Source organism: Lactuca sativa, chromosome 3 (assembly GCF_002870075.4).
Source record: "Lactuca sativa cultivar Salinas chromosome 3, Lsat_Salinas_v11, whole genome shotgun sequence".
Taxonomy (NCBI): Eukaryota; Viridiplantae; Streptophyta; class Magnoliopsida; order Asterales; family Asteraceae; genus Lactuca; species Lactuca sativa.
In genome coordinates, this window is record NC_056625.2 from 300,739,333 (window position 1) to 300,759,078 (window position 19,746).

General features: G+C 39.6%; 1 protein-coding gene across 1 annotated transcript; it reads right to left on the minus strand.

Moving 5' to 3' along the window:
- Positions 1-3,907: 3,907 nt before the first annotated feature.
- Positions 3,908-4,591, minus strand: LOC122197219 (secreted RxLR effector protein 161-like). The gene has a single exon (XM_042900758.1). It carries the CDS (start codon positions 4,589-4,591, stop codon positions 3,908-3,910), a length of 684 nt encoding a protein of 227 aa, XP_042756692.1.
- Positions 4,592-19,746: the final 15,155 nt, after the last annotated feature.

Below are 19,746 nucleotides of genomic sequence, written 5' to 3' on the forward strand. Positions count from 1 at the left end.
TAGTGGGAGCATGATTATTATGTTAAGTGTTGCAAGTTAGCAATGTTAATTATAGAAAACAAAAGTTTCAATTTGCTTTAAAAAGTTGTTTTTCAATAATTAAGGGAGATGATTTTATACTTCATTCCAATTCTACAGGCTTAGATTGAGATTTTAATCAATTTTAGTCAAGGATATATATGAATGTTATGTTGGAATGGTTCAACATAAGGAAATTCTATATATGTTGCATTCTCAAAATTCGATTATGATTATAGCATACCTCTTCATAGTTCGAATTATGAGAACATGACAAATAAAAATTTATAGCATGAATCGTGTCCTATATGCTTCGGGTATAGGTTCGATTACATGTGCTATAATCCGTTCTAAATTTTCCAAATGCCTAGGGCATTAAGATGGAAAAAGGAATAGAACTGGAAATGACTAAAATGATTAAGCAAATTGTCGAGGACAATCTGAGGTTTACCAAAGATTGGTTGCTCATGGACAATTAGAAGTATAGACTAAGGACCATATTGACATATTTTGAAAAAAGGCAACTCTTGTTCAGAAGTGATGATGAAAATGGTAATATGGTATTTTCTCCATAGGTGGAAGTTATTCTTTAAATCTGTGTAAGATTAGAGAACTTAATGCAAGAAGGATGTTTAAAGGAGTGTACTTTGAATTTGAGACTTCGTTTCCATGGAATTGATCTCCATTGGAATAATTTGTAATGTCTGTTGCCAAGTCTTTGTGACTTTTTTGCATAGTCATTACAAGAGAATCATTGCATATAAGTTTAGAATCTAACAGATTACAGTAAATGGCAAGATTTAGGTATTCTTACATTTACAAAAGGGAATGGGATTGTGAAATGAGCATCATTGGAGTCATGTTCAATTGATCTATTTCACAAAAACAAGGACCATAGGTAAACATAGCGTGCATGCTTGGTGCATGGCGTGACTATTGTTTTAATTCAAGTATTAAGTTGATAAATCGAAACATGAATAATGAGTAATCAATATGGTGCTTAGATAAAAGGGTTTTTATTTACACTCAAGAGTTTAGGGCCATATAGGATTAAGTATTTTTCTTGTGTTTCACTTTGCATGTTTTGACTTCTAGAATAACTGGGTCGTTCTTCCTGAATGACTAAGTTATTCAAACTCTCCACAGTCAGTCATACTTTGGAAGTAGGTATTGATTTAAGACTACCATGAATTTGGCTTGTATGATTTGTCTAAGGTGCATTAGACATAGCAATGGTTGCTACAACATTAATGAGTGCTCATAAGTTTTGAGTATTGGATTAAACCCACGCTCATTTGATTCACTTCATGGATTTTTATCACGAGTGAATCATGAGACGATAATATCTTATATTCTTCAAACCTAGAGATATGAGTTGTTGACTATGAGTTGGTTATAAATTGATTGCACGAAAATGCATTGGTAACTCGATGTTATAAACGTGCCTTTGTGTATGATTCAACAAGTAGTCAATACAAGCATATGAGTTAAAGTTTATCCATTCTTTTTACCCTCAAAGGGATAAAAGCGATATCTGTGGGCACCTCTATGATTTAGTGATGACAGAACGTAAGTGCTCGGCCGGGCCTGGACTGATTTGATATGTTCAATTAGTCAGTCATCATGAATCAGAAATCGGGAAACAACAAATGGACAGAGAGAATCATTATAATCCATGTCTCAGTCCATATGATATCTATAATAGAGGAATATATGATCACTTATCTAATGGACGCGTCATTGATTTGTTCAAAGTTCGACAGCGACTTTTGAGAGCTACGATTGCTAGTCGGGTTATGAAGTCGTAATTGCAATAATAGTTTTAGACTTATCCAAGTGGGAGACTGTTGGATTAGTTTCTAAGTCCATAGCTATAATTGGATATACTTGACTCGACTGGCATGGTCCATTTGGGTTGCATGGCATCATGCATTTGGATAGAATAAAATGAGAGAGATAACACTTAAGGTTTATTAATATATTATAAGTTCTAATATATTAATAAGATTATTTAATTAGTATTGATCAAGAATTAATCTAAAATTAATTAAGTGATCAAAAGAAGACTAATTAAATATATGGGTTGATTGTGTAAATCATCCATACTTATATAGTGGGCTAATGCTCCATGGATTATCAAGTTGGGCTAAAACCCATAGGATGATCCATGGGGTATCCAAGGAAATGGAAAGCCATGAGAATTAGGGTTTACCCTAATTGTGACTAACTATATAATGATCTTATGATTGAAGAAATCGGCCACTAGGTGAAGGAATGAGGGCAAGCCGATTTTGAAGTGTTATAATTTCTCTCTAAGTTATTCCAAATGCACTTGATGTTGTGTGAACCATTTGAGGTGTCACACTTGGGGTGCTAGGCTCTCAAGGTACATGTAATCAAGCACCAAACAAGAGGTATGTAATTATACTAGAATTTATATTATGTGTACTTTATATTATGCTAGTTAGAACAATACCTTGGAAATTGATATTTGCATGTATAATAGAGAAAACATAGATCCAAGGTATTTAGGGTTACATGTACACCATAGGAGTGTTAGAATGCTCAAAACCCGACACTTTATGCCATTAGAACTCCCCATGCAAGGTTAAAGAGGTTGTTATGGCCTTTTGAGCAAAAAGGGCCATGCATGGATGTAAAGGCAGAGGCTTTGCTTGTTATTTCGACCCTAGAAGGTTAGATCTAGGTCATGGATGCTTTGTGCCCGACTGAAATCATCTGAATGGAATTGGACTTAGGAGGACTCGAAGAGTTGCTCTTAGGACTAGGTGAGTCAGGCCGTTTTATTGCCAAAAACCCTTTTGATAATGGGTGTGTTTTGAGTTAGTAATGGACTCAGCCAGTTGGTTTATTATGGACTTGAAGATCATCGTACCCAACGAGTTCAAGGATGAACTCGACGAGTCCAAGGAAATATCCCTAACTTATGAAGATGGACTCGACGAGTTCAAAGGTGAACTCAATGAGTCAGTTGTAAAAGGTTCCCGACATGTTTGAAGGTGAACTCGACGAGCTCAAGGAAGACTCGACGAGTAGGATCGAAGTCCAGAGTTATGTGTGGATTGTGGGACTCAACAAGTTGGTGGGACAACTCGGCGAGTTGAGTCAACTTGGAGCGTTGACTTTGACCTGGTTTGACTTTTGAGGGTATTGTGGTCTAAGTGTTATTGTGGGTATTAATAGTTCAGGGAGTCGAAAGATTTGTAGGTCAGGAGTTGCCGGTTAGCAGCCAGAAGTGTTCAGCTAGTCTTCAGCAGTGTGAGGTGAGTCTCGTCACTCTATGCATGGGTCTACGGCCACAATGTCGGCCCATTATGTTTATGTATCGTAGGAAGACCTTGGGGTTAGCCCTAGGCGTTATTGTATATGTTTCGGGTTACAACCTGATGTCGGGCGAGGCCTGAGGAATGTTAGAATGCTAGAGGTCTTTTTGATTCTTGCATGTATAGATATGATAGGTCCCGGACCGGGGGTTCGATTTCGGGGCAAGCCCGAAGTATGTTAGATGATAATATATTTCCGGTGTTGGTTTTTCTACAAACCTGTGACTTTTAGAATAGAAATGTAACAGTAAAAACAGGGAGAGAGTATTTCACAAGCTTAAAGCTTTATTGAGTGAAAAAACAGAGGAAGTTGTGATAATCCTCAACGTTCACATACACAAGTACTTAAACAAAAAAATGTGAAATACATGCATCTCACTCCACTACTACCTATGACTCGGTACTACAGCCCACATGGCTTTTGATTATTTCAAGACTTCAAACGTGCAAGTAACTAAATACTAAGTAAATTAAAACATTTATGAATTACTTCATCATTTTCACCCTTAATTCTGAATTCATACCTTCGAGATACCAAGGAGATTTCACATTTCCTCAAACTTGACTCGTCCAGGTGGTTTTGTCAGGATATCCGCTTTCTGTTCATTGCTACAAACATGTGAGACTTTGATCTCCCCATTTTCCACACATTCACAAATGAAATGAAAATGGATATCAATATGTTTGCTTCTTCCGTGGAACACTGGATTTTTCATTAAATCCAGTGATGATTTGTTATCTACCTTCATCTCCACTGGTGGGACCTTTTGACTTGTTATCCCAGTGATCATTCTTTGCAGCCAAACACCCTGAAACGTTGCAAGAGTTGCTGCCATAAATTCTGCCTCACAGGATGAAAGTGCTACGCACTTTTGTTTTTGAGACGTCCTTGTGATCAGATTAGAATTCACATAATAGCCCATACCACTTGTGCTTCTTCCATCATTTAGATCATTTCCATGATCACTGTCTGTGTACCCGAGCAACGTAGTTTCTTTCTTTTCTTTTGAGTACTTTATACCAAAATCCATTGTACCTTTGATGTATCTGAGTATGACTTTCACAGCTTGGAGATGTTTTAACTGGGGCTTCTCCATAAAACGGCTTACAATTCCAACTGCGAAAGAGATGTCAGGTCGTGTGTGGGTTAAGTATCTCAATGCTCCCACTATGCTTCGATACTCTGTACTATTTACTGGTTCACTTCCTTCATCTTTGCGTAGCTTCATCCTCTATTCCATTGGGGTTCTTGTAGGGTTGCAGTCTTGCATTCCAGTTTTGACGAGAAGGTTCCTTGCATACGCTTCTTGCTTTAGAGTGATTCCATCTCCTTTCTGATTTACCTCAATTCCCGAATAATACGTCAGTAACCCCAGATCGCTCATATCAAACTTGGTGTTCATATCGTCTTTGAACATTTGAACACTCTTGGCACAGTTTCCTGTTACTAAAAGATCATCAACGTATACACCTACGATTAGAGTGTTCTCACCTTCTTTTTTCGTGTAGACTGAATACTCATAGGCAAATCTCTTGAATCCAAGGCTCTTTAAATACTGATACAAGCACGCACTCCATGCCCTAGGAGTTTGTTTAAGGCCATAGAGCACCTTAGACAGCTTGTATACCTTGTGTGTTTCGCCCTTCTTCTCGTATCCATCTGGTTGTGATACGTAGACCTCTTCCCCCAATTCGCCATTCAGGAATGCTGATTTCACTTCCAAGTGATGTACTTTCCACCCATTTGATCCTGCCAGGTGCGAAGACTTCATTATAATCGATACCATGCCTTTGGACGTACCCCTTTGCTAAAATTATGGCCTTGTGTTTTACAACCTTCCCATTTGGATTCCTTTTCAGCTTGAAAACCCATTTTAATCCAACGGCTTTGCGATTCTTTGGCAGATTCACTAAATACCAAGTGTTGTTTTTCACGATAGACGTTATTTCAGCTTCCATCTCCTCTCGCCATTCTTTCTTCTTGCTAGCTTCGAGGTACGAGACTGGTTCCTCATCGGTGCGAGCCAATAATAGTTCTTCTGGGGGCAAATTGATTTCGTGGGTATTTTCGTAGAGGTCTGTGAGTGTTCGAAATCGTTTTGGAGCACCGCCGCCGGTGGAACTTGAGCCTGTGCTTGGATTGTTCGGAGAATTTCGGGGAGATTGGGGATTTGGAGAATTGGGTGTAATGGGTGAAATTGGGGAATTTATCGGGGTATTTGGAGGGGTTATATTTGGGTAACCCGAATTCGTTGACTGGTCAAATATATCCCAATTTTCATTTGACTGCGATGACCCGTTTTCTTGATCTGGTGTGTCCGGCACCCATTCACCTTCTTCGCCATAGCCATCTCCATCGAGATCAAAACCTTCAACAGTGAAGCTCATCCCCGTCGTAGCTTTGATCTTTGTACTCGTTTCCCAATCCCACCTGCGTTTTTCTTCAAATACTACATCACGGCTTACATACATCTTTCCTATATTTGGATTAAACAACCTATAGGCTTTTGTTCCTTTCTCTACTCCGAGATGAACCAATTGTATACTTTTGTCTTCCAGTTTCTTCAAGTGACCTTTAGCAACCTTCATGTGAGCTACACACCCAAATATGCGCAAATGATCGACATGTGGCTTCCTTCGAGTCCACATTTCATATGGAGTAGCATTCTTCAGAGCTTTCGTGTGTACTCTGTTTAGGATGTAAACAGAGTGAGTCACAACTTCTCCCCACAGTACATCAGGCACCTCCATAGTCTTGAGATTACACCTCACCATTTCCAGTACTGTTCTATTGCGTCTCTCTACTACTCCATTTTGCTGTGGAGAGTAGGGAGACGTATAGTGTCTTTGCAGCCCTGTTTCATTACAGTACCTGGTAAAATCGTTTGATAGGAATTCTCTTCCTCTGTCAGTTCGCAGCACCTTTAATTTTTTCCCTATTTCGGTCTCAACTTTGACTCTGAAATTCTTGAAGGTTTGAAACGCCTCGTCCTTTGTTTTCATCAGAAATACCCACATGAATCTGCTGAAATCATCGACAATCAACATGAAGTATTGATTCCCAGCTGGTGTAGGTGGTGAGACTGGTCCACACAAGTCACCATGGATGAGTTCAAGTCTTTTCTTTGTTCTGAAGTTTGTGCATGTTGGGAACAGGTTCCTTGTTTGTTTCCCCACTAAACAGCCTTCACATGGTGAAGAAGGAACCATAATATTTGGTACCCCATTAATCAAACCTTTGTCAACCATTAGCTTCATTGAGTTGAAGTTGATGTGTCCCATACGTTTATGCCACAACCATACTGCTTCATCAACTTCGACTTACAAACATACTGCACTAATTTCTTCCAACTCTATCTTGTAGAGTCTATTGTTTGACCTACAAACTTTCATTAGCAATTTTCCAGATGAATCATTAACCCATAAGAATGGATCTTTGATTTTTATTTTATCTCCTCCTTCAGCCAGTTGTCCCAAACTAATGATGTTACTACACAAATCTGGGATGCAATATACTTCATCAAGTTTGCGTTTTCCCCCATCTTTACATCTAAATACGATTGAACCTTTCCCTTCGATACGTACTCTGGATTCATTACCAAATTTTACAAAACCTTGAATTGACTTGTTCAAGTCTATAAATTTGGATTCATCCCCTGTCATATGATTGCTTTCCCCTGTATCAAGGTACCAAGTGCGGGAGGAATTTCATGAATTACCATGGGTTCGCAATTTAGGGCTGACAGTTTCTTCGTTCAGGAACACCTTGCCTCCATCTTCATACGCTGCGAATAAGAGTGCAGGTTCATTATCTTCATGCTCCTGAATTAAATTGCTTTCGTGACTTTGCTCCTTTCTTGGATTTTTACATCCAGCGGCATAATGGCCAAATTCTTGGCAATTATAACACTGAATCTCGCTTTTGTCTTGATTATTTGATGAAGCTTGACCTCCTTCTTTCTGATGGTGTGAATTTCCCCTTCCACGACCACCACGGCCACTTCCATTCCTTCCTCTGCCTCTGCCTCCACGAGAATTACTAAAGCCACCATGATTCGATCTTTGTTTCGAATCTCAGTCTGCCCTTTTCTTGTATTTCTCGGTCCATTCTTTGTGGGTAAACAAGAGTTTCCGATCGTCACTCTCGCTGCTACCTTTCATACGTTCTTCATACACCTTAAGCCTACCAATTACTTCCTCGACAGACATAGATTCCAAATCTCCAAATTGCTCAAGTGTTGAGGCAATCTGGACGAATTTGGATGATACAACTCTAAGTAATTTCTTCACTACCTGAGCTTCTTCAATCTTATCCCCCAGGGTGCGTAGAGTACTTATAGTGTTGATCACTTTCCCAGTGAAATCATCAATACATTCCGTCCCTTTCATGCTTAATGCTTCAAATTCAGCCTTCAACGTTTGAATTCTGGCCACCTTCACTTTATCGGCTCCTACAAACATAACTTTGAGAGCTTCCCAAGCTTCTTTGGCATTCTTCTTCTCTGCCAATGTCATGAGCAGGTCCTCCGGTATTCCCTGATAAATGGTAGCCAATGCCATGTTATCCTTCTTTGTTTCAATGAGAGTGTTGGCTGTTCTGGGTTCTACTGCATCCCAAACACCTTGAGCCAGCATAAAGACCCTCATCTTAATTGCCCATGCACTGTAATTGCTTCTAGTCAACATCGGATAGTGTAGAGTGATTTGCCCATCTTTGTCACCATTCCCGTTGCTGCCACTGCCTGGCATTTCTTCTTTTCTAGGTTGATATTTGGGCATGTACCAGGTAAGCTCTGATACCAAATGTTGGTTTTTCTACAAACCTGTGACTTTTAGAATAGCAATGTAACAGTAAAAACAGGGAGAGGGTATTTCACAAGCTTAAAGCTTTATTGAGTGAAAAAATAGATGAAGTTGTGATAATCCTCAACGTTCACATACACGAGTACTTAAACAAAAAATGCAAAATACATGCAAATGACTCCACTACTACCTATGACTCGGTACTACAGCCCACATGGCTTTTGATTATTTCAAGACTTCAAACGTGCAAGTAACTAAATACTAAGTAAATTAAAACATTTCTGAATTACTTCATCATCCGGACCGGGAGTCCGACACCGGGGCAATCCCGAGGAAGGTTCATATATTGTATGTTATATTATACTTGTTGTCTCTGTGATACATGTATGTGCCTGGTAGAGAGGTGAGTGTGGGCGAGGTCTCATATCTCATCACTAGTTGAGTATGGATGGGGTTCCATATCTCAATATTATCAGAGTAAGGTTGAGGCCCGTGCTAGGAAGGGAGTGAGTATGGCGGGGGCCCGTATCTCACTATTAGTAGGAGTATGGATGGGGTTCCACGACTTCTCAGTAGTTGACTAGGGACGGGGCCCAAGATTGGTAAGGCCTTAGATTAGGAGTCCAGTTAGGGTATGTTTAAGTATGCACTAGTATTTTATTTGATTGTATGTACGTGTATAGCGGGCAAGGCCCAGAGACAGGTGGGACCTAAGAGAGACAGATATCTATATCGAGTGGGGCTCGATGCCAGGCGGGGCCTGATGCCGGGCGGGGCCCGATGTCAGGCAGGGCTCGGTATGTGGTTATGTGTATGTGGTATGTGGTAGGTTGGGGAACTCACTAAGCTTCATGCTTATGGTTTTTAGTTTTGGTTTCAGGTATTTCCGGTAGCGAAGGGAAGGGCTCGGAATGATTGCTTGGCATACACCAAGAAGTTTAGCCTGGGATGTTTTACTCTGATAAAAAGAACACGTTTTGAGATGATACTTTGATTTGATATATAAACCTTTGTTTATGGATGAAATAATTTGATACTTATGATTTTATTAATGTTTTCAAAAGAAATTTTTGGCCATGATTTTTGGGTTGTTACATCACTCTTATGAATATGTCATTACTGTTTTCTCTATGTATGCTATATAGTTGTACATAGTTAGGATTTTATAGCCTTAGAATGCCCGATCTAGCTTTTCTTCATGTTCCTTTCTTGGTTGTGGATTTGATGTAAGATCATTATTCGAATGTTTAATGAGTCTCATATTATATACAATTGGCATACACGAAGCAAATGGAGAGGACAGCAGAGGTCGTGTGAGGCGGAGCAGTGCTGGGGAGCAGTCTAGAGTTAGTATCTAGAAGCTTAGTAGTAGTTCCAAGGAATCTACAGTACGAGTTCTTAGTTGATGTGAGTGATTAGAATCCTGATAACGTAGGGTCTTGTGGGGACAACTCGAGACAAATACGGGTTTGTGTGGAAGGTAGTATTGGGCCCGTACTACTGAAAGCACTGGATCCGTATTCGGCCCGGGAGGAACCTTAAGGAACCAAGGAGCTTGTAGGAGTGTGTGTCGGTTTTGCGCTTTAGCCTAATTTTTGATGATTTTCTTGTGTGTTTTAGTATGGTGGTTACTTGAGGTTCAGACTCCAGCGACTCCGAGAGGCCGAGTCCCAGCGATGATGAGATTTGCAGGATTGTTGCCGCAGGGGTGCATACAGCAGTTGGAGGAGCTATTCTAGAGGTGTTTGGATCTGTCAGGACCTCTTTGATTGAGATGTTTGATGAGCGCTATGCTATTGTCACTGAGGTTGCTACTGCCACAGCCACTGCAGTTGTTGCTGCTGCTAGACCATAGGGGGGGATGATTCGTTGTGGTACCGAGAGTTCACCAACATGAAGCCACCCGAGTTTGATGGGAAACAGGATCCGATTGTAGCTACAAGATTGATCTTTGATGTTGAGGGATTTTTTTAGACTTGTTCTTGTCCGAATAATTTGAGGGTTCGTTTTGCACTAAACCAGCTTCGCTTGGGAGCAAAGGACTGGTGGAAGTTTATGACATATGACTACATGCTGGCAGAGCACGCTGCGATGACTTAGGAGAGGTTTATTGCAATGTTCACGGATGAGTTTGTACCCACAATTGAGTGAGAAGGGTTGGCCTAGGAGTTCCTGTCCCTCAAGCAGAGGACAGAGACGGTGACGAAGATCACCAGGATGTTTCATGAGAGGGCTTTGTTTTGCACTGAGCAGGTCTCCACGGAGCAGGCCTGTGTGAGTCGGTATTTGATCATTTTAAGGAGGGATATTCACGAGCTTGTGGCGAATACCTCTTATCGGACATTGGTTGAGCTGCAGACCAATACCAGGAGGGGGGAGATTAAGTCGGAGACTCAGGCTTGAGAGGAGAGGGAGACCAGAGGGAAACACAGGAGGATAGTATAGTTGCAGCTGGCGACTAAGCGGGCTAAGCCCGTCGATCAAAGAGTTGGAGCCAAAAGGGCCACACTTGCAGAAAGTGCGATAAGGGACATGAGAAACCCTATCGGTCCTAGTCAAGTTGCTACCTATGTGGGAAGGAGGGGCATTTGGCTAGGGATTACCCCAAGGGGATTCGGGTTTGTTTCGGTTGCAACCAGACAGGCCACGTGAAGGTAGATTGTCCTAAACTTGCATCCAGGATAGTTTAAACCCCGACTCCCATGACCATGCGCATCACTGATGGCCGACAGGGGAAGGCCGAGGCACCAAAGGCTCTCGGGAGATCCCTTTAGTTGATAGCAGAGGAGGCTCGTGCAGCTCCAGACGTCGTGGTTGATATGTATTCTTTATATTTATGTTGATTTATTTATGTTGCTTATATTATCGATTGTGTGGGTACTTTTCTTGTGAATTATGTGTCTGCGTTTTTCTGTTTTTCATTTACTTTCAGAAAACCCAAAGTCACAAAAATATTTTTCTTTTATTTTTTTTTTCAGAATATTTAAAAATCACAAAAATATTTTCTTTATTTCTGTTTTATCTTTTTCAGAAAATCCAAAAAAAATTACAAAATATTTTTCTTTATTTTTGTGTGTTATTTTCAGAATACATTCATGACTTAGGTACAAATCATTGCTGCCTCAATTTAGAATGATGGGGCAGGTATTATTCCGAATCTATGTATTAGCTAAGTGTACCTAGAAGCATGTTGTCTTAAGCCTCTGAGACTCTATGTTTGAAGCCTTAATGAAACTTTCATTCTGATCGTTTCTTCCCAATCAGGCTGATAATTCACATAAGTCATTGAGCTACCTTACTCTTCTCACAATGAGTTAAGAGGTGACTGCTTTGTCACTACTTTATAGTAGGGGTACACTTTCTCCTCCGGAACCAACCTCATATTTCTTCATCAAACTTCGTATTCATAAAACATAACCCTTGAGACTCTCAACATTTACCACCGAGGTTTATGATTACACAACATCTGTTTTGATGATCTTAAAATCGTTATTACCACGATTTGAGTAAACCCCAAAATCTGAAACCATTTCTGAATTGATGGTGAATAATTAAATGTTCTAGAATTTTCACCGATGAATTGATGCTTATTCCAAATGCGTCAAAACTGAAACGGAGGTTTCTTGGGCATAAGGATTCAAATCATGCGTGTTTATTTCAAACCTTGACATCATGCGTGTCAGTTACAACATGCCTGACACATGATTAACTGTCACGCTATACCATGCTACGTTTATGGGATATGGGAATGTCAAACATCAATCTTCTCTCACCTCTAATGACATATAAAAAGGTTTTTGACGATTGATTTTCTCTCACAGCTCACAAAAACTCCCAAGGAAAAAACCCCTTTCTCTCTCTACTTACTGTTCATCTTCTTCTTCAATTGCTACCATGGCCAGATCATCTGAAACAACTTCTTTTTTTCATCAATCTGCTTCCGTCAGGATGTTGAATGTAAAGCCAAGCCATAATCTCACCCTTGATCTTGACTCATCTCGCTACACTAAAGTCTTACGGCCGATGATTGAGTGTTTAAAGTTCTCGCCACTGGCTTAAGCCTTGACCATGGCAAAATCTGTTCCATTGGTTCATTTTTCCAAGGCGTATTCCTCTGCTATCTATATTCAGCATGATGGAGTTATACATTTCGAATTCGCTTCTCGCAAATCCTTGATCTCTAAAGCCCGTTTTTGCATACTTTTAGGGTTTGCTTCAATTGAAGGGCTCGTGGACCCTGACCCAATTTCCTCTACTGCTCTCATAGAGATGTTTTAACAAATGGATTATATTGGGGATATCTCTCTTTTGTCCAAGTTCAGGAAGCCTAATCTTCTTCTAATGTGGAATGGGCTATTTACACATTTGTTCAAGAGCCTTTCTGAAAGGGTAGCTGGATCTGACAGCACAAGTAAACTGTTATGTACTTTAATCTACGGCCTTTACACTAGCGTTAACTTAGATTATGGTTCCATTCTCTGGGCACAACTTATTCAAAGAACAGTCTCCACTTCTCGCCATTCATAGATCTCATGCGCTCGTTTCTGGTCTATTATTGTTAAACTATCCCTAACCCACTTCAAGGTTCAGTTGGTGGATGATGCTATTATAGCTTCTATTCTGTTTCTGCAAACATCGACTTTCATGATCTCTAATGCAAGCAAATTCAGTTGGTTCTATTCCGGAAGCGATGTTGGAGAAAGTTCCTTCTTACAATGCAATTGTTAATGAGTATCGCAAGCAGGCTGTTTCTGGTACTTGCCCTATGCCAGACGACTTGCGAACGGAGATTGAGGAGGCCAATAAACCGAAGAGGGGTGCAAAGCAAAAGGGAAAAGCTGGTCCTTCTGAGGCTGTTAAAACTCTGAAGAAGAAGATCAAGAAGCAAGCTCATAAAAAAAGATCACCATCTCCAATTGTTCAGGAGGCTTCAGAATCCAGAACATAATTTGATATTCGTGAGGGTGATCCAGTTCAGAATGATGTTGATGACACAGAGACTACTTCATAACCACCTAGAACCACACCAATTTTGAAGGTATCCACTCCACCTACTTCTTCTACCCCTTTCTCTGACTGCTTTCAGATGAACATTCCACCATCCTCTCTGATAACCACTTCCACTCCGATCACTACTACAATACCGATCACTATTGCTCCACTACCACCGAAGATCTGTTGGTGTTTCTCTTCCACAAATTTCTGTTCCACTCTTCACCCCATTTTATACAGATCAACTACTACCACAACAGCCACTATTAGTACACATGAAGCTACTGTCAACGTATCTGATATCGGGACACATGTCAATTTTGGTGTTACTATGGGTCCAGACACATCTACAGCTTCACCTTTTCGAGATGACGATTCAGACATCGTTTTTGGTGATGATCGGGAAGCTTTTCGTGATTTTACTTTCAGCCCCTTTACCATCCATCAAACCAGTGATGATGACAAAGCTCCGATGACCCAAGGGCAATTTAAACAGCTCAATGCCAAATTGGATTCTATTTTGGAGTCATCTGTAACCTCATCTAACTATGAGTTTATGCTGAAGTCTCACAAAGCAATAGTTGAGATGCTCACAAAGGAGAATGAAAAAGTCCTTGCTGAATCTACAAAGATTCTCCAAGCATTAGAGAAAACCATCTCAAACAGGACCAAAAAAGTCGAAAAAACTACATGATGAAGTGACGAAATTCATGGCTGAGTTCTGACGCCCTTTTGATGAAAACAATGAGAATGTTAATAAATTCATTTCGAGTCTTGGTTCCACTCTGCAAACTGAGAAAGAGGCACTTTCCCGTGTTCAATTATAAATCAAGCTTGACAATACTGAGCTCAACACTTCTGTTGTCTCGAAGATAGACCAACTTCAGAAAGACCTTGCTGTAGAGAACAACCTCATGGATAAACTGGCTCAAAAGACTGAAGAATCTAAGATTATGTCGGTCAAGCTGCAATACGCGAACAAGCATCTAGATAGCTTGGAATCGGAGAAAATTGTTCTTAAGAGCTGTGTTTCGGAGGTTAATCAATATCTGCGAAGTATTATAGAGACTCGTGATTCACTGTTCACCATCTCGGTATGAAAACATCTTGCAAACAAACTCAAACTAGTTTTTGCTATGCTTAATAGAATTGAAGGTGTTTCGGAACATGATGGTCTTCCAAAAAAAGGGGGAAATAAAGAAAAACTCAAACAAAAGACTGGTGAACCTATTGATGAAATTGAGCAAAAACCGAAATCGAATCCTAAGGATCAAAAGGATAATAAAGCTTCTGGTTCTAAAGGTAAAGATAAAATGCTTGATGAAGAAGAAGAAGAAGAAGAGTTATCTGAAGGTGAAAAACTCATAATAAAGAAGCATGATATCGAACTTGATGATCTCTTGCGAGTTCGCAAAGAGTTGAAAGATCAAGAAATGGAAGCCAAAGTTGCGAAAGTCACTTTGGAAACTCAGAAGTCGCTCTTTCCTTCGTGGACAATGGAAAGAATTTAGAAGGACGCAGTTGATGATCCGAGCACTCACTAGTTGGAGCTTCGGTATCATTCACGCTGGATAATACTGCTAACTCTCAACTCGACTTTCCAATCACTCTTAGGGTTTTTTTGTTTCGATGCTTTGAGAGGATTGAGAAAGCTCCACTTTCTGACTGTGATGCAAATCATATGGTCTTCTCTTTCTATCTTAATTATGGAAAGCCTCAATACAAAAACATGGAGTTTACAAAAGATTGTTGTTGTGAAGGTCTTGTTGGATTAGGTGTCTAAGCCCATAACTTTAATTGGTATGTACTTGATTTGATAGTAGCATGGTCCTTTTGGGTTGCATTCACACTGCCAACTAGACAGGATAACTGTTGGGGAGAGAGGTTGAATTTATTATTTGGAAAAATAAACTGGTGTATAAAATAATTTATAAATATTTTATGTAAATAATATATTAATAGAAATCATATTATTAATTAGTATTTAATCAGAAATTAATTTTGGGATTAAAGGAACTAATTAAAAGTGCAAGGGTTGTTTTGTAATTATTTGATAGTTGGTGTTTTGGGCTCTTGGATCACCCTTATTAGGGTAGGCTGAAAATCCCTAGAATATTCTATAGGATTTCATCCAACCCTCATGGAGGCGAGTCCATGGGTTGCTTAGGCCTTAAGCTAAGGAATTAGGGTTTCCACCTTAAAACCCTAGCTTTGGATCTAAGCCACCTCAACTATAAATAGAGTCTTCACCTTATGAGTTCCAACCATGCTTGTGAAACCCTAGAAGATCCGAAACTTTGAGTGCATATCTCCTCTCTCCTCTCTCTCTCATAATCATCCTCTTACTCTAGTGTGCTTGTAAGACATTAGAGGTACCATGCTTGTGGTACTTGTTCTCAAAGCAAAGATCTTTAACATTTCATTGTTATTACTATACTTGTTCTCAAAGCAAAGATCTTTTGTGTTCAATGCTTGTATGTCTAATAGTGAAAACATAGATCCTAAAATTGTGGTTGCATGCACACATAGGATTGTTTGCTATGTATAAAACCCATCAATGGTATCAGAGCATATGTTGTTTTTTTCAATTAGATTTGATACAATAGACTGAACTTGACAAATTAGCTTTTATGGCATTTAAACCCTAGGGCTTTGATTTTTCGCAAATTAGGGTTTCACAACCCTAGTTTCAAAAATTGCTAAGGGTTTTTGAACCCTTTCCTTTGGCCTTCATATTTTCAAGATCTAGGGTTTCCTAACCCTAGGGTTTTCGAAACTGGTCTATCAGGGGGTATAAGGAAACTGCATATAAAATGGTAGTTGAATGGGTATCCACTCTTACCCACCGCTGTCTTGACTAGTGGAGGGTCGTGAGCCGAACGGGTTTGATAGGACACTTAATTCTCATTAATAAGTATAATGGAATATATAAAGTAACTAAATGTTTTTATAAAAATTCCCAATCTTAGTTACTTTAGGAAAATGTGAATTTTATGCTAATCCATGAAATTGCATATTGCACTTTATAAAAGTCATTAGTGGAGCATGTGTGGTTAACCGACACACTAATATGGACTAATAAAGGGTGGAAATGGGTAGCTCGTAAATTATCATTGATGAATGGAGCGTATGTGGTTAACCGGCACATTGATTAGATGATAAATGACATCGAGAGTACCAAGCAAATTTGCATGGTTATTCACACTATGTTTGTGATCCTCAGTATCCCAGTCACAAATGGAAATGACATAATCGAGATTAAACATGCCATTGAATAGTTCAATGAATCTCAAAAGATCTAGGAATTTCATTTGAAACCTAATTAGTTTAAAATTTCATTTTTCGTGGTGAAATTGGTAAATCGTCATTTACCTACCTTTAAATAATTGGATTACGACATCCCTCTTCTAAATTGTGAATTATTTAGTTGGGTCCTAGCCTTCATATTTCATTTCGGTGTCATATTAAGGATTTTTCATATCTAATCAAAACTTTTCTTTCTTCTTTTTCAGATGCCTACCTCAAACAACGCTTTTGGCTCCTCCTCCTCCTCCAACAACAACAAATCCTCAAACACCTTCTCATTATTGAGCATCTGTTCCGAGGTCACATTCGATGACACCAAATTTAATGATTGGATGCATAACATTAGGATGGCCTTGCGATTCGAGGACAAGGAATATGTCCTCGAGAAAGAGTTGAACAAGATAGATGAATCTAAAGCTACTCCTAAAGAAATAGTTGAGTATAGGACCCACTACAAAGATGCTACCAAAGTATCTTGCATCATGGTGGCAACTATGACTCCTGAGCTATAGTGGTTTTATGAGGACTATTGGCCTTATGAGATGTGCAAGGAGTTGATGGAGCAGTACCATCAAAGAGCACGTTAAGAACGGTATGAAATAGTGATCAAGTCACTCATAACTAGCAAGATGAAGGACGGAGAGGCCGTCATGACTCACTTGCAGTGCATGCAACGCTATGTGGATCATTTGCTGAAACTCAACATGAATTTCGATGATGAATTGTCTATTGACATAGTATTGCACTCATTGCCTTCTTGTTATGATCAGTTCATCATGAATTATCATCTGAACAAGGAGGAAGTCATATTGAGCTAGCTCCAAAGCTTGCTGAGAACTGCTGAGAGTGGAATGAACGGAAAGAGTATTTCCTCCACTCATACTACTATTGCTCCAGTCCTGGCAATTGGGCAAAGAAAAGGGAAAAATAGGAAAGCTCCCTCGAAGCAAAACTGGAAGGGAAAGTCCCAAGCATGGTCTTCTAGTAGTGGACCCAATGGAAAATCTAGTGCTGACGCCCCTCCTACCTCAGATCCAAAGGAGGCAACGTGCTTCTACTGCCAAGACAAGGGACATTGGAAAAGAAGTTGCCCCAAATACTTACAGGATATTAAGGATGTCAAGATCAAGCCTACCTCGGCAGGTATTTACACTATTCTGTCTAAAAATTCATCACATTCTAATTCTTGGGTCCTTGATACAAGATGTGGTTTTCGCATTTGCTCTGACTTGCAGGGAGTAAAAGAAAGTAGAGATGTGGAGCTTGGGAAGATGAACCTGATAATGATCAATAGGAGATCATCACTTGTTACCAAGATCAACGTTTATTCTTTAATGCGTAGTAGTGGGCTATGTTTAGACTTAAAGAATTGTTGCTACTCGTCAGAAATGATGAGGAATATTTTTTATTTTCATGGTTTGTACAAACAAGGGTTTAGATATTCTTTTGACAATGAGAATGATCTATTCATGCTTATTATAATGGTGTATTTTATTTTGAAACATTACCTTGTGATGGTGTATATGAAATTGTGATGGTTGTATACAATTTAGGAAATAGTGTGTTACAAATTGATGCGTCTAATGGTTTAGACAAAGCATGCTTGTGGCATTGTCGTTTTGGACATGTCAACAAGAAGTGCATTGCACAACTCCAAAAGGATGGAGTGTTGGAGTCATTTGACTTAGACCAAACGATACATGCGAGTCTTGTTTGCTTGGAAAGATGATTAAATCACCTTTCACTAGTACTTGTGAAAGAGGTGAAGGATTGTTGGATCTCATACACACGGATGTGTGTGGGCCCTTCATATCCATCACAAGGGATGCAAATCGATTATATGTGACTTTTACTGATAATTATAGCAGATATGGCTATATCTACTTAATCAAGCACAAGTTAGAAACCTTTGAAAAGTTCAAAGAGTTCAAACAAGAAGTCAAAAATCAATTGGGTAGGAAGATAAAGATGCTTAGACCTGATAGAGGCGGTGAGTATCTTAGTATTGAGTTCCAAGACTACCTCAAGGAGTGTGGAATTGTTTCACAATTTACACCTCCTAGGACACCACAACTTAGTGGTGTGGCTGAGAGGCGTAATCGAACCTTTTTGGACATGGTTCATTCCATGATGAGTCGAGCTTCACTTCCAGTATCATTCTGGGGGTATGCCTTAGAGACTGCCACCCATATTCTTAACTTAGTCCCAAGTGTTGGGTCAAAATATGGTTTATACTTTGCTTTTCTGGGCAATTGTATTTTTCTGTAATATTTTTGGAGTTTACGGTCATGTTTACAGTTGAGTTTACGGTCGTAAACACCTTAGGGCCGTAAACCCATTTACGGCCCATGTTATCCGGCCCATGTTCTCCAAGTATAAATATAGGTGTTAGGGTGAGGAGTAGGGATTGATGAACCATAGAGAGTTTACGGCCAGAGAGAGAGAAGATCTATTGTGTGTTAGTGTGTGTGTGAATCTCTTGTATCTGGAACTTTAATTCTAATCAATTCATACAGAGGTTTATCATCTTCTTCTTCTCCTTCTCTTCTATTTGATCTGACATCATCCGTTTGATTGGGATTCCGCACCATCAAACGGATCTGATTGATACACAGGCTAATTAGGGACTTACAATTGGTATCTAAGCTTGGTTGTATCAGTCAATTTTGTCAGATTTGGAGCATTATTTGATCTTATTTTCGAAATATTTTTGCGTTTTTTGATAGATCTCGCAAAAATAAGGGGGTTTGTTCTTTGTGTTTTTCATAAAAAAAAAGGGTTTTTGATCGAGTTTTGGAGCTTCAAAGTCGAAAAATCGGTGTTTTTGGTCGTAATCAGCGAGGGGGTGGCGGCCAGCAGCTAGGGTTTCCGAAGTGTTTGCGGCTGGTGTTTGCGGTCAGAGGAGTTCGTGGTCAGAGGTTACGGTCCGAGGCCTCGCACGTTTATGGCCCGAGCTTGCGGCTCGGAGTTTACTGCTCAGCATCCTCGCACTTCAGCAGCCTCGCACTCAGCAACGTCAAATAAAAAGGAAGCGAAGGTGCAGGTGCCAAGGTTCGAACTCACGACCTCCAGATCGAGAACCTCGCGCTTTATCCAACTCGGCTACATGATCCCTTGTTACTTCCCTTCCGAATTTAATTCATAAAGAGTACTTTTCGCACAAAATTTCGAATTTTGACACTTTTAACCCAAAAACTCAATTTCTTTTATTTTTAAATTCCTTTTTCATCCAAAATTAAAATTAATAATAATAATAATAATAATAATAATAATACAATAAAAA

What these genes read in the sequence shown, in the direction of transcription:
- LOC122197219 (XM_042900758.1), bottom strand. Translation starts at nt 4,591, where the DNA reads ATGAAGCTACGCAAAGATGAAGGAAGTGAACCAGTAAATAGTACAGAG.